General features: G+C 43.4%; 1 protein-coding gene across 1 annotated transcript; it reads left to right on the forward strand.

Annotated features, from left to right (window-relative positions):
* Positions 1-290: 290 nt before the first annotated feature.
* On the forward strand, positions 291-3,312 carry MAF (MAF bZIP transcription factor). Its single transcript, XM_033942403.1, has one exon. It carries the CDS (start codon positions 434-436, stop codon positions 1,472-1,474), a length of 1,041 nt encoding a protein of 346 aa, XP_033798294.1. The 5' UTR covers positions 291-433; the 3' UTR covers positions 1,475-3,312.
* The last annotated feature ends 10,310 nt before the right edge of the window (positions 3,313-13,622 follow it).

Consider the following 13,622-nt stretch of genomic DNA (forward strand, 5'->3'; position numbering starts at 1 on the left):
ATTTCTTCGGCTTCTTTTACAGCCCCCGATGCACCTCTTCCACTTTGCATTAAAGAAAAGGAAGAAAAAAAGCCAACAACCAACACTCCCCCAACCAAAGAAGAAGGGGGGGAAAAAAATCCACTCCGGGCTGCTGCTCGCCAGGCAAAAGAAACCTTATGCAAAGGCGGAGGGGAAGGCACGGCTCTGGCGCATCCCTGAGCTAGACTCTTGCAAAAGGAGCCCAAACCCAGCGACTTTTCTGTTCTTTTTTTTTTTTTAAGAAGCATCAAGGCGGCTGCAGCTCGGGAGGGGTTGAGAGGGGGGGGGGGGTGGGGAGGGGGGAGAAGCGAAGGCAACCTGGACATAAGCAAAGCTGGCTCACCCGCTCGCCACTCAGCAGAGTTCGCTCGCTCCTCTTCACCCCTTCTGGAGGGCTGTCAAGAGCAAAAAGATGGCATCAGAGCTGGCAATGAGCAACTCCGACCTGCCCACCAGTCCCCTGGCCATGGAATATGTTAATGACTTCGATCTGATGAAGTTTGAAGTGAAAAAGGAGCCGGTGGAGACCGACCGCATCATCAGCCAGTGCGGCCGCCTGATCGCCGGGGGATCGCTGTCGTCCACCCCCATGAGCACGCCCTGCAGCTCGGTGCCCCCGTCGCCCAGCTTCTCGGCGCCCAGCCCGGGCTCCGGCAGCGACCAGAAGGGCCACCTGGAAGACTACTACTGGATGACCGGCTACCCGCAGCAGCTCAACCCCGAGGCGCTGGGCTTCAGCCCCGAGGACGCGGTCGAGGCGCTCATCAGCAACAGCCACCACCCGCTGCAGGGCTACGACGGCTTCGCCCGGGGCCAGCAGTTCGCGGCGGCGGGCGGCGGCCCGGCCATGGGGGCCGGCGACGAGATGGGCTCGGCCGCCGCCGTGGTGTCGGCGGTGATCGCCGCCGCGGCCGCCCAGAACGGCGCCCCCCATCACCCGCACCACCACCACCACCCCCCGCACCACCACCACCCGCCCGGCGGCGGGGCTCACCACCATCACCACCAGCAGCCGGCGGGGGGAGGAGGAGGAGGAGGCGGCGGCCCGTCCTCGGCCCTGCCCGGCCCGGCCGGGCTGCACCCGCACCACGCCTTGCACTTCGACGACCGCTTCTCCGACGACCAGCTCGTCACCATGTCCGTGCGCGAGCTGAACCGGCAGCTGCGCGGCGTCAGCAAGGAGGAGGTGATCCGGCTGAAGCAGAAGAGGAGGACCCTGAAGAACCGCGGCTATGCCCAGTCGTGCCGCTTCAAGCGCGTGCAGCAGCGGCACGTGCTCGAGTCGGAGAAGACGCAGCTGCTGCAGCAGGTCGAGCACCTCAAGCAAGAGATCTCCAGGCTGGTCCGGGAGAGGGACGCCTACAAGGAAAAGTACGAGAAGCTGGTCGGCAGCGGCTTCCGAGAAAACGGCTCGAGCAGCGACACCCCTTCGTCGCCGGAGTTTTTCATGTGAGTTGGCCCAACTTTTTGCACCTAAGCATTGCCGGGGGACTCTTTTCCTAGATGCGTAGAAAAACAAAAACGTGCAGAACGCGGTGCTTCGGCCCTGCGCGCGCGCCCCCTCCCCTCCTCCTTTTTTTTTTGTACAGAGCCGGCCAGGTGAAGCTTTGCCGTGTCCGAATAAAATCGGAGGTTTTATGGGGGGGGGGGGAGGTCACCCCGAGTTCTTAGGAGTTTTGAGCTTTGCCAAGTGCGAATTTGGTAGGCGCCGCTTTGCTGAGCTCAGCGCTTTAGAGCGAGCCTTATTTTGCCACAAGTGAGACTCACGCCTGCCGTTAGTCATCCATAATCCATCTCATGCATTATGCTTGATATTTTCTCTTACAACAATGAACTTTTAACTGTTTGGAAAGACTTTATGAAAAAAAGAGACATTCTATTAATAAGAACCCTGCATGCTGGACATGTAAGGTGTAATAATTATTATTATTATTTTTTTTTTTCCTTTTGCTTGGACATGGACTTTTGAAGACTATTATGGCATGACATTCATCATTTTTTTTTGTTGTTGTTTTATTGCTTCATCGTTTTTCTTTGAGTTGAACGCAAAAGAAATAAATAAACTGGCCGACCTAGCTCCTCCCCGTGCAAGTTTGATCAGCTAAAAAAAACTGCTTTGAGTTGTCCAAAACTTTAGACTGCCATTTAAATGCACTGAAGGCAATTTCCTCAGAAAAGATGCCAAGATGGATTTTGATAACTTAATGTGTCAAAAAAATGAACTTCGAAGAGTGTGGGGTTTTTTTTTTAATAGCTTCTCAGTTTGGGACTAAAATCGTGTTGTTCCCTATCTCGGTCTAAATTTATTTTTTAAGAGATTTATCCCACCCCCCACCCCTTTTTTTCCCCCATTTAAAACGCTGTCAGATGTGGAATGCTATGGTTCCTAGTGCATAATTTAACTAGTTTTTATAATCTGTTAGCCCAGATGAATTGTATGCTACAGATAAAGGAATGTTCTAGATATGTTCAAAACGAATTAGGTTTGTTTAGTTGTAGATTTAAAAAAAAAAAAAAAATGATGCACTAATTTGTTTACTGTCGTGATATAAAGGGGGAGTTAGAATTTGCAATGGGACTGTTTTTAAAATATGTAGCTAATGCAGCATGTGTTTGCAACTTCAATATAAGTTGAGTGTATGTACATAGTCCTGCTATACCACTGACTGTATTTGAAAACCAAAGTATTAAAAGGGAAGATACCCCTGTCTATATCTATGGGGGGAGGGGATTTACATTCAAAAATGTATGGGGTTGGGGGTTTGTTTGGTTTTTGTTTGTTTTTTTCCGAAGTATTTGGGACTGAATTGCACTAAGATATAATCTGCAAGCATATAATGAATATTACAAAGATGTTTAGAACGCTAATACAAACATATGCAGTTATAAAAAGAAATGGCATTACTGCGCAGTTTTAAAGAGGATGCAGATTTGTTGGGTTTTTTTTACACTTACATTGTGGTGCAGAACTGGATTTTCTGTGATGTCACAATTTCACAGTCTTAAAGGCAATAATCAGTAAATTTTTATTTTCAGGGACTGATATCCTGTCTTTTAGATGAAAAGCAAAACTTAACCACAGTAAATATGAACATAAGTCTTCTCAATTACATTTTTTTCCCCCTTCCATATTTTGCTGTGCAAAATTTGTTTTATATCCTGAGTTACTAACTGAATAATAGTGTGATGTTCTTATGTGCTTTTATTTTATTTTTTTTTTTCATTCTCAATTCTATGGTTATATCAAACATAAGAATCTACAATAATAAACTCAAGATTTTTGATTCTGTACTCAGTTTCCAAGTGTATGCCTTCCTAGAAGAAAGTACCCAGTTGGTATAAAGTGTTTGTGCATAGTGCGTGGGAGAAGTCTGTTAACTTGGGGGTTAAGAACAGAGACTTTGGGCTCCTGTTACAAAGCCGCGGTTGTAGCGCCCGCTATAGCATGCGCTGGCCGAAAATCTGCCGCCTGCTCCAAAGGAGGCGGTAGCGGCTAGCGTGCGCTATTCCGCGCGTTAAGGCCCTAGCTCAGCTTTGTAAAAGGAGCCCTTTATGCCAAGGCTGACGAGATGTTCAGATCCACCTAGGAATCTGACAAGACAAAAAGTTTGAATTTAGGCTTTTTTGTTCTATTTTTCTCCACAAAGGCCAGAGAAGTCTTGTTTTGATATGAAAAGAACCCCCCCCCCCCCCCCCATTTGATCCAGGTATGACTAGCACCAGGGTGGGTGGTTTCCTGTTGCTTAATGATTCAACCTTTAGTGATAGACAATCTTTGAAAACAAGATTTGATTCTCGGTACCCCGTAATCTTAACTTTCCCAGAAAGCCTTGATGTGCGATAAACATTTCAGGAACACCCACACAGCGGAGTGCTGCTTTTCAATTTTTTTTCTTTTGAGCAGGTACAAGATTTTGCAATGCACAACGCACTCACTAGTCCAGCTTCAAATAATCATTCTGAATCTCCAATGTATAAGTGCACACTACCCCTTTCCAAAGTATAGTTTTCGACTCTGGTACTTCAGCGTGACTGTAGTTTGCTTTCTGTTTGACAATCCCAGCACATATCCACGTCAGATTGGGTGGCACATATGTTTAGGGAGTTGTAAAAACGGCAATACTCATAAATTTTAAAATAATCACAAAGGTGTAATGAACACATGCACTGGGCACATTTTCTGAAACTCCTTTCCATGATTACATGATTTCAGTCGAGGAGAAAGAAGTCTACATTCTTGAAATAAACAGACTCTTTTGAAAAATAAATATTGATAGATATACTCTATGTAATACACGACGGGCATCCCTCCATTCTGGCGAGCTTCCTATAGCCTTTCTGTACCACAAATCAACAGTGCTCTTTGGTGTTTGACCTTTTTCCTGATACCACTATTTGAATAAATGGCTAAAGCTCCATATTTTAATTAATGGGTAACTGAAACACAATCTGAAAAAGATCTGTTCCTGGACAGATACCAGCTTCTTTTTTTTTTTTTTTTTTTCATTTTAAACGTGAAGCTCTCTTGTCACTGTGCAGTTCATTCGTCTCCTTGAGTTTCTTCTGTCTGTCTGTTCCTGCCTTCTTCCATACATTTTGTTAGGATTTATAGGGTCCCATTTTCATTATTAAATAATTAAAAATGGCAAAGTACCTGGTGAAGACTGCAGCTAATCAGAAGAGAAAGCAAATAATTCCTTTATTAACCTAGTATACTTTTCTTATACAATGCTGGGTCTCTTACACTGTAGATCTCTTAAACTATGGGACTTGCTGAGTGCATTTCATTTATAAATCAAGACTGAGCAAAAGGAAACTAGTTGAAATTATAGAGGTATTACACTTTTTATAGTGATATTTATTTAAAGAAATCTCCATTATATTAAAATAAGTGCATATTTACTTGTTAAAGCGCAGAGTTGTAGAAGGCAGGCTGACATGTTCCTTTGCCCAGTCCCTGGTGCAATCTACCATCTCTAATAAACAAATATCACCAAGATCCAACACAGTGTTAATGCCACAGTGTGAAGCCTTACTAATAGCATATGAAAAACACTTTATATAGTGAAAAATTCTTTGTTGAATGAATCATAACCTTTATCTGTATATCTTAGACCTCAGGACACAAATATCTAACTCACCTTGAGCTTTTAATGATAAAGGTGTGAGTTATATATATATATATATATATAGCCATGATTTGATTTTTCCAGCTTATTTAAATATCTCAAAGGACTATATATACTCTGGAGAAAGGAAGTGACTAAACCAGTATTTGGTTGAAATGGCTGATTTGTTATGTCATGGGTCCATAAGCACCCAGAAAAAAAAATGACATGTTTGAACTTCTGTAACTTTTTAAAATATTTTTCACATAAAAAGATGGGGTTTGAACTGTTGTTTTACAAATAGAAACCATTAAAACCTTAATTTTGGTTCTGGTGACTTTGCTCATCTTTTCCCAGAGATGGTCAATTATATACTGTAGTTAGTTGTTTGAAGAGATTCTTTGCTGCAGGAAGGGACATTGTATATCTAATTAGGACATCATTTACAATGTCCCATTTCTGCCAAAGTGCTTTTCCCCCATTTATTACTATTATTAGGGAGAGCTTTCAGGTGACTGTGATTTTTAAGATTCATGTTTGTTGGGGGACTGCAAATGTATTTCATTTTTATTCCCTTTTCTGCCCTGTTTACAAGTATTATAAAAAAAAAAAATGAATGGTTTTACACAAAACCCCCCACAAACAACCCTTCAGAAAAGATCCTTTTGTTATTCTGTAGGAGTTTTGCATAAAGTAAAGCATTCATCCTGACCTCGAGCTGATTTTAGCTTGCAACATTTTAAGAGAAACTCCAAAACTAGTCTGACCCTTATTGTGAAACAGACTTTTGGTCTCAAAGAAGGTGTTCTGCCACCAGAAACCTTGAAAAATTGGACCTTTTTGTAGAGAAGATTATTGGGGGGGGGGAGGGAAGAGAGAGGAAAATAAGTTCAGTTTTTCTGAATTGCTCTTAACGGTTTCACTATTGAGGTCTTCAGCAAATGGCTTATTCTGTTCCATATCGGATATAAATGTGCAATAAAACTAAGGGCTTTTACAAAGATAAGCTAGCGGTTTTAGCGAGCGCTAAATTTCCACGCGCGCTAGACGCTAACGCCAGCATTGAGCTGGCGTTAGTTCTAGCCGCGTAGCGCGGGTTTAGCCCGCGCTAAAACCGCTATCGCAGCTTAGTAAAAGGAGCCCTAAATTTATTTATATAGAGAAAGAAATCAACTTTCTTTTCTTTACTGTCAATAGCAGTTTTGAGTAACAAACTGGGAGCACAATTAATATGTTAAGTTTAGGGGGGGTGGGAAGAATTCTGTGACAGCTGTGCAAGGGTCCGGCACAGCTGGTTTTCTCTATTACAGCCTTGTGTGTTTGTGATGTGGTGGTATTTGGTCTGGCGATCATTCAGCTCCGTGCCTGGATTTCTAGTAGGAAATGCAGTATGCATCGGGTTTTGTGGGCTCAAGTATCGGAACCTCATTCTCCTTTTGACATGGTTTGTTCCGAAGGGGAAATGCTAAGTATGTTTCTTAGTAAATCCAATATAGCAAACTCACTGTTTCTGACTCTGGTTTTTGTTTAAGCCATGCAGTGACAGGATGGTTAGGATAGGCTGGAGTGAGCATCAGTGGCCACCACAGCGGTGAGAACCTAAAGACAGTCCTGGGTGAACTTCTATGTTCTATTGCCCAGAAATATTAAAGAAAAGACAATTTAACCAAATATAATGAGTGTGACTATTGGGCAGACTAGATGGTCCGTTCAGGTCTTTATCTGCTGTCATGTTACTATATCTGTTTTGTGTATATAAATACACTCATGGTAAGATCAGTTTTGAAAGCTGTGTTTCGCCTTCATTGTAGTGTTCTCCCCCCCAAGTAGGATTCACTGGACCTGCAAGTGTTCATTTAGGCAATTCCAATAATCAGATGCACATTTCAGTGGTCGTGGCAGCAAATGGGACATATTTTAGAAGCTTGGAAATAATGTTTGGGAGGACATGCACCCTGTGAAAAGTGAAGGTTTGTATTTTATCAGCAGGCAAAGAGATCAGGCTTGTGGATTTGTAAAAAAAATGTACAAAAAGCAGAGCAGAGAACATGTTTCAACATATTCTTATTTGGGGGGGAACAGGGACTAATTGATTAAATTCAAATAGTTGATGATCACGATATCCCTGTTAATGCTACATAAATAAACATTTACCTTGAAATGAACATGCATGGGCAGATTAGTGGGGTGGGGGGGGACAGTCGTGGGGGGATTTAACAGTAGCTCGTGTTGACAGCCTCCTCCCTCAATGTTTTAAACTGCAAATAACAAACTGAATTTCATTCGCAGAATTTTTGCCAGGCCCTACAATTGGCATGAGTGATCTAATGCTTCTGGATGAGAGTTGATTAATATCTAGATTAGATCGCTCATGTCAGTTGTAGGGACTGGCAAGAATTCTGCGAATGAAATTCAGTTTGTTATTTGCACTTTAAAAACATTGAGGGAGGGGGCTGTCAACACGGGCTACTGTTAAATCAGGCTATTTTGGCCCAGGATCTCATTGCATGAAATGAGATTGGTGCTAAAATGACCCAACTTATAATGAAATAACCTGACTTTAACTTCCGCCTATGGGGTCTAGTGGCTCTTTTACTAAGGTACAGGAAAATCTAGGCTTAGCGCGTTCTAACTGGACTTTCTCACACATCAAGGCCAGATGTACCATGGCATTAAAACTGGGCCTCTTTTTTCTTACTTTTTTTTTCTCGGGTCATTCGCTAATGTTTCCATAAGCATGAAGCACCTGCAAAATATTAACACAGGAGCACTTACTGCCTCCTATTTAGGAGGTGATAACTACTCCTACATTAACCCTGTGATATCCAATTAGTGCATGCAAATGAGCTAGCTGGATAGCATAGGAGCACCCACTTTCCATCTATGACACACCCCCCTGTAAAAAAAAAATGTTTTTAGAAGATAGTTAATGTAGGCACGATACTGCATAAATGCTTTAACATGAGTGTGGCACAGAAGTTAAACCTACAGCCTTAGCACCCTGAGGTTGTGGGTTTAATCCCATGCTGCTCCTTGTGACCCTGGGTAGGTCACTTAATCTCCCCGTTGCTCCAGGTACATTAGATAGATTGTGAGCCCACCAGGACAGACGGAAAATGCTTGAGCAACTGAATAAATTCATGTAAACCATTCTGAGCTCTATTGGGATAACAGTATAGAAAATTGAATAAACTGACTGTGTGAACATTTTCAGCCTCTGTAACCAGAGCTGATATTGTGATGTCATAATGCCTCATTCCACCAATGCCTAAGAGCCAGCCTCATCAGTGATGTCACAATGGCTTCATTGCCCTATACTTGGCTCACTTCTACTATGTTTTGATTTCTAGAGTGGTGCAGTGGTTAAAGCTACAGCTTCAGCACCCTGAGATTGTGGGTTCAAACCCACGCTGCTCCTTGTGACCCTGGGCAAGTCACTTAATCCCCCCATTGTTCCAGATATGTTGTAGGCTCATTAGGACAGCCGAGGAAAATGCTTGAGTGCCTGAATAAAGTCATGTAAACCATTCTGAGCTCCCTTGGGAGAAAAGCTTAGAAAACCGAATAAATAAATTGTTTTGCATAGCTGGTTTTTCTGTGCTAGGCAGCTAGAGCTTAGTGACCTTAAAAGGGCTTCTTAGTTAGCAATGTGAGCTACTGTTAAGACATTATTTTACTAATAACTTGGTTAAGAGTAAAATAGCACATCTTAACAGAAGTCCATGTTGATAACGTCCCTCAATAGTGCACACTAAAATGGTTTAACAGCTACTAATCTATGCATTAACGCAGTGCTTCTCAATCCAGTCCTTGGGGCACACCAAGCCAGTCAGTTTTTCAGGATACCCACAATGTATATGCATGAGATATATGTGCACGCACTGCCCCCATTGTATGCAAATCTCTCTCATGTATATTAATCATGGAGATCCTGGAACCATGACAGACTAGATATGCCCCGAGGCTGGGTTGAGAAGCACTGCATAAGGATTAAGTCAATTAGGGGTCCTTTTACCAAGCTGTGGTAAGCTCTAGTGCCTGCTTACCGCTGCTTAAAAGGGCTTAATGTGATGCATGCTCAGGCATCCTGTGCTAAGTTCTGGATTAATGCAAGCCCACCACACACTGAAAAAAATATATTTATTTTTTACCACGGGAGGGGAAGTGTCGGGATGGAGAGTGGGTGCTTTTGCGCTAACCGGTTAAGGCAGCAAGATTGGCGTGTGCTAGTTGACTAATGCAGGATTATCCCATGAGCCCTAAGGGCCATATTCTGCAAACGGCACCGTTCGCTTGCCTATCATGCTATGGCACCATTTGCAGAATCGAGGCCTTGTCAAAATTAGGCACCGGAAATGTAAGCCAGGGTTTTACTTACGGCACCTACTTGTAACGAGAATCACGTCTACAGAGGCGCTTACTGGTGCCTACATCCATTTCTGATGCAAACCATGCCTACTTTCATATAGACGCCAATAGGTGCCTTTATAGACGGGACGTGGATGGCGTTTTTTGCCGGCGCCTGCAGGTGCCTACGTTTAAAAAAAAATTATTTTATAATTGGTTTTAAATGACATGATCAATTGCCATGTCATTTCACACCAATTAAACCAATTAAGATAGGCTGTGGTAGGGCACCTATTGCTGTCGAACAGCACGGTTTTGAGAATCAGGCCCTACTGCTTACAAAATAGGTGGCAATAAGGGCTTATGCACAAATCATTTTTTTACTTGAAACATTTTTATTAAACTTTACAACAAAACAGACCAGTCATATCGCAGAGTCCTTTGTTGAAAGCTCCTGGACCAGATGGCTTTCAAGCTCAATTATACAAATTGTTAACACCCCTCCCCCTTTTTTACAAAACCGTAGCGCGGTTTTTAGCACCAACCATGGTGGGTAACAGCTCCGACGCTCGTAGGAATTCTATGAGTGGCAGAGATGCTACCACCATGACCAGCGCTAAAAACCACGCTACTGTTTTGTAAAAGGAGGGGGGGAAGTGCGGAGGTGGTAAACACTAATCTTCTTTAATGACTATATGCTGATGGCAACATTAGCATGCAGCCATTAATACAAAAATATAAAAATTGGCCATTTTACTGCAGCACTAAATATGGTCTTTGCGCATGCAAAAGACCTGCATTGGGCCGCATTAAGGCCCCTTTTTAGTACTGCTCCATAAAAGGCTTCTTAGGGCTCCTTTTACAAAGGTGCGTTAGGGCTTTAATGCGCGGAATAGCCGTGCGCGCTAGACCTTAACGCCAGCATTGAGCTGGTGTTAGTTCTGGAAGCATAGCGTGGGTTTAGCGTGCGCTAAAAACGCTAGCGCACCTTAGGAAAAGGAGCCCTTAGTGTGCATTGCAGAGATATAATGCAGATTAAAATACGTCTTTGAAGTCAAATGGGTGAAAAACCATCTGAAAATCTGGAAACATTCAGGGGCAAAACTTTCAGATGAACCAAATTACTTTTGCACACATCCAGTCTTCCTGTTTGCTCTTACTGCACCCTATCTGTGACAATACCATGAAGCAGAGGAATATTCCATCGTAGAAGATCACCCTTATGTGAAAACACAGGCACCTGGACCTGGCTACTTAATTAGATTGTACGTTCTTTCGAGCAGGGACTGTCTCTTGAGTGTTTAATGTACAGCACTGTGTACATCTGGTAGTGCTATAGAAATAATCAATAGAAGTACCGGTAGTAGTAATTTTGGGTTTGAGGGAAATCTGGTTTAATTCCTCCAGCTTTTCCTATGATACAGTAAGCTTGCTTTTGCATCTTATTGATTTAAACTCCCCCCTAATTCACCAGTAAGGGTGATTGTTGGTTTGCTAAAGCTGATTAATCAGCATTTTTTTATTATTATTAATGACTGCCTGCAAGTTTGAGATTATTTTTTTTTAAAAAAAGGGAGGGCAGAGAGTTCAATTAGGAATTCCAAACCAATTGCAAAGTACTAGTTTTAAACCCAATAGGAGGAAATATTTTTTCACTCAGACAAGTTATGCTCTGGAACGCGCTGCCAGAGGATGTGCTAAGAGCAGTTAATGTAGCTGGTTTTTTTTTTTTTAAAAAAAGGTTTAGACAAGTTCCTGGAGGAAAAGTCCAAAGTCTGCTGTTGAGACAGACATGGGACGGTAGCATGGGATGCTGCTACTATTTGTTTTTTTTGCCAGGTACTTGTGACTTAGGGCTCCTTTTACGAAGCCGCGTAAGCGGTTTAACACTCGTAATAGCGCGCGCTAATTTGCCGGCCGCGCTAGCCGCTACCGCCTCCTCTTGAGCAGGCGGTAGTTTTTTGGCTAGCGCGGGGGTTAGCGCGCGCTAAAAAGGTGCATGCGATAAAGCCGCTAACGTAAAAGGAGCCCTTAGATTGGTCTCCGCGAAGAAGGGATACTGGGCTAGATGGACCGTTAATCTGACCCAGTAAGGATATTCTTATGTTCTGAATTTGTGCTAAGCCTCAGCTGCAACATCGATGGAAATTATTGCACACGTGTAAAAATGCACCTTGACACTATAATTTATTTATTTTAATTCTTTATTAGTTTTCAAGTACGAATAGTGCAATACAGATACATGTCTGAACACATAACAAAACAGAAAGAAGCACTTTGAACTTGCAGAATTTAAATTTAAAATCACCATTTCTCCCCTCCCTTTTACTAATCAATGAAGTAAACACACTTATTCATACACCCTCCCCCATCCTGGATGTGCAAGGAAATCAAACCTATATTAAAGAAAAATATCAATTATATGGATGCAATAAAAGCTGCCAACAGGCCTCTCACTAATTTAAATGACTGTATAATTTAAATATTATAATAGGAAGGGGTAAAACGCGGACCTGACGGACCTTGCGGATCTAAACCCGTACGGCCTTAAAAATCTGAGGTTCGTGTCGGTCCGTGTCCCTGCCGCTTGTAGCTTCTGTCGCTGACAGACCTTGATGAGATTTGAGCGCTGACGGATCCGTCTCAGCATAGGGAGGGAAAAGTGTTAGGATCCGTCAGCGCTAAAAATCTCTTCGAGGTCTGTCAGAGCCAAAGACTAGTGCTGGAGCGGCAGAGCAGAAGCCAAGAGAGCGGGGAAAAGAAGTCTCCAAACTCCAGCACTAGTCTCTGGCTCTGACATACCTCGAAGAGATTTTTAGCGCTGACGGATCCTAACACTTTTCCCTCCCTATGCTGAGCCGGATCCGTCGGCGCTCAAATCTCATCAAGGTCTGTCAGAGACAGAAACTACAAGCGGCAGGGACACGGACTGACACGGACCTCAGATTTTTAAGGCCGTACGGGTTTAGATCCGCGAGGTCCATCAGGTCCGTGAGGTCCGCGTTTTACCCCTTCCCTATTATAATCCCTTTAGGTAATCACATAGGACCTCTTCTATTAAACTGCGCTAGCAGTTTCTAGCGCAGGGAGCCACGCTGAATGGCCCGCGCTGCTGCTCCCGACGCTCATAGACATCCTATGAGCATCGGGAGCAGCGCGGGCCATTCAGCGCGGCTCTGTGCGCTAAAAACTGCTAGCGCAGTTTACTAGAAGAGGGGGGGGGATAGACTCCCTTTTCTGAAACCGTATTAATGTTTTCTAGTGCCGGCGGCTACGGTGAAAACTCCAACGCTGATAAGAATTCTATGAACATCGGAGCTTTCATCGCAGCCGACGGCGCTAAAAAACCCTTCATAAAAGGGGGCCATCGTTAGTGGACAGGCCTCTGTGCGTTGTTTTTACTATGTAACAGCTTTTTGTTTTTGTTTTTTAAGGAGTCCTTGTGTCTTTAGCATGATCTCGTGACACAGCAGAACTTGGGTCTTTTACTTTGTGGGGCATGGATTCCTGAACTGAGCAAACAGCAGAGTCTTTGGAGATCCTCAAAACTGTAGCATTTTCCCCTCGTTCTCTCAGTCTAGCTTGGGGGAAGCTTTACTTCTAGGTATACTTGCGTTAACGCCCCTCGTCATCCACCCTTCCAAATTCCACAGAAGAAACACAATTGTTTGTGGTGAATGGATGATGTTCTACCCAAAGAGCAAAATAATCACACTTGAACCAAGGGGCTAAGGGGCAGCAGGGGGAAACCCTGTCTGTGTTTGAAAGGGACTGAGATCACACATTATCCCACATGAGTTGGTTCAAAAGGGAAAATCCAGGCTTGAACACTAGAGTGAACAACACATTCTGTCTACTGAGAGCTCAAGCCTGCAAAATGCAGCCTCTCCAGTGTGTTTTCTTGTAAAGCTGACATGTGGCACACTTTCTCTTAAGTCAGTGAGTGATGAATCTCTTTCGGTGTCTGGTTTTTATCAAATCTATTTAGTGCACGCTCACTTCAGATCTAAAACCGGTACAAGACCGGATGAAACTGATGTTAATAACATTACAAAATAGGATAATAGCCAGCCGAATGATGAAACAAACACTGCATTGCTAATTTCCTTTTTGCTTTAGCCAGCGTTTGGATGTGCCAGTCTACCA

This window comes from Geotrypetes seraphini, chromosome 4, assembly GCF_902459505.1.
Source record: "Geotrypetes seraphini chromosome 4, aGeoSer1.1, whole genome shotgun sequence".
Classification (NCBI taxonomy): domain Eukaryota; kingdom Metazoa; phylum Chordata; class Amphibia; order Gymnophiona; family Dermophiidae; genus Geotrypetes; species Geotrypetes seraphini.

What these genes read in the sequence shown, in the direction of transcription:
- MAF (XM_033942403.1), top strand. Translation starts at nt 434, where the DNA reads ATGGCATCAGAGCTGGCAATGAGCAACTCCGACCTGCCCACCAGTCCC.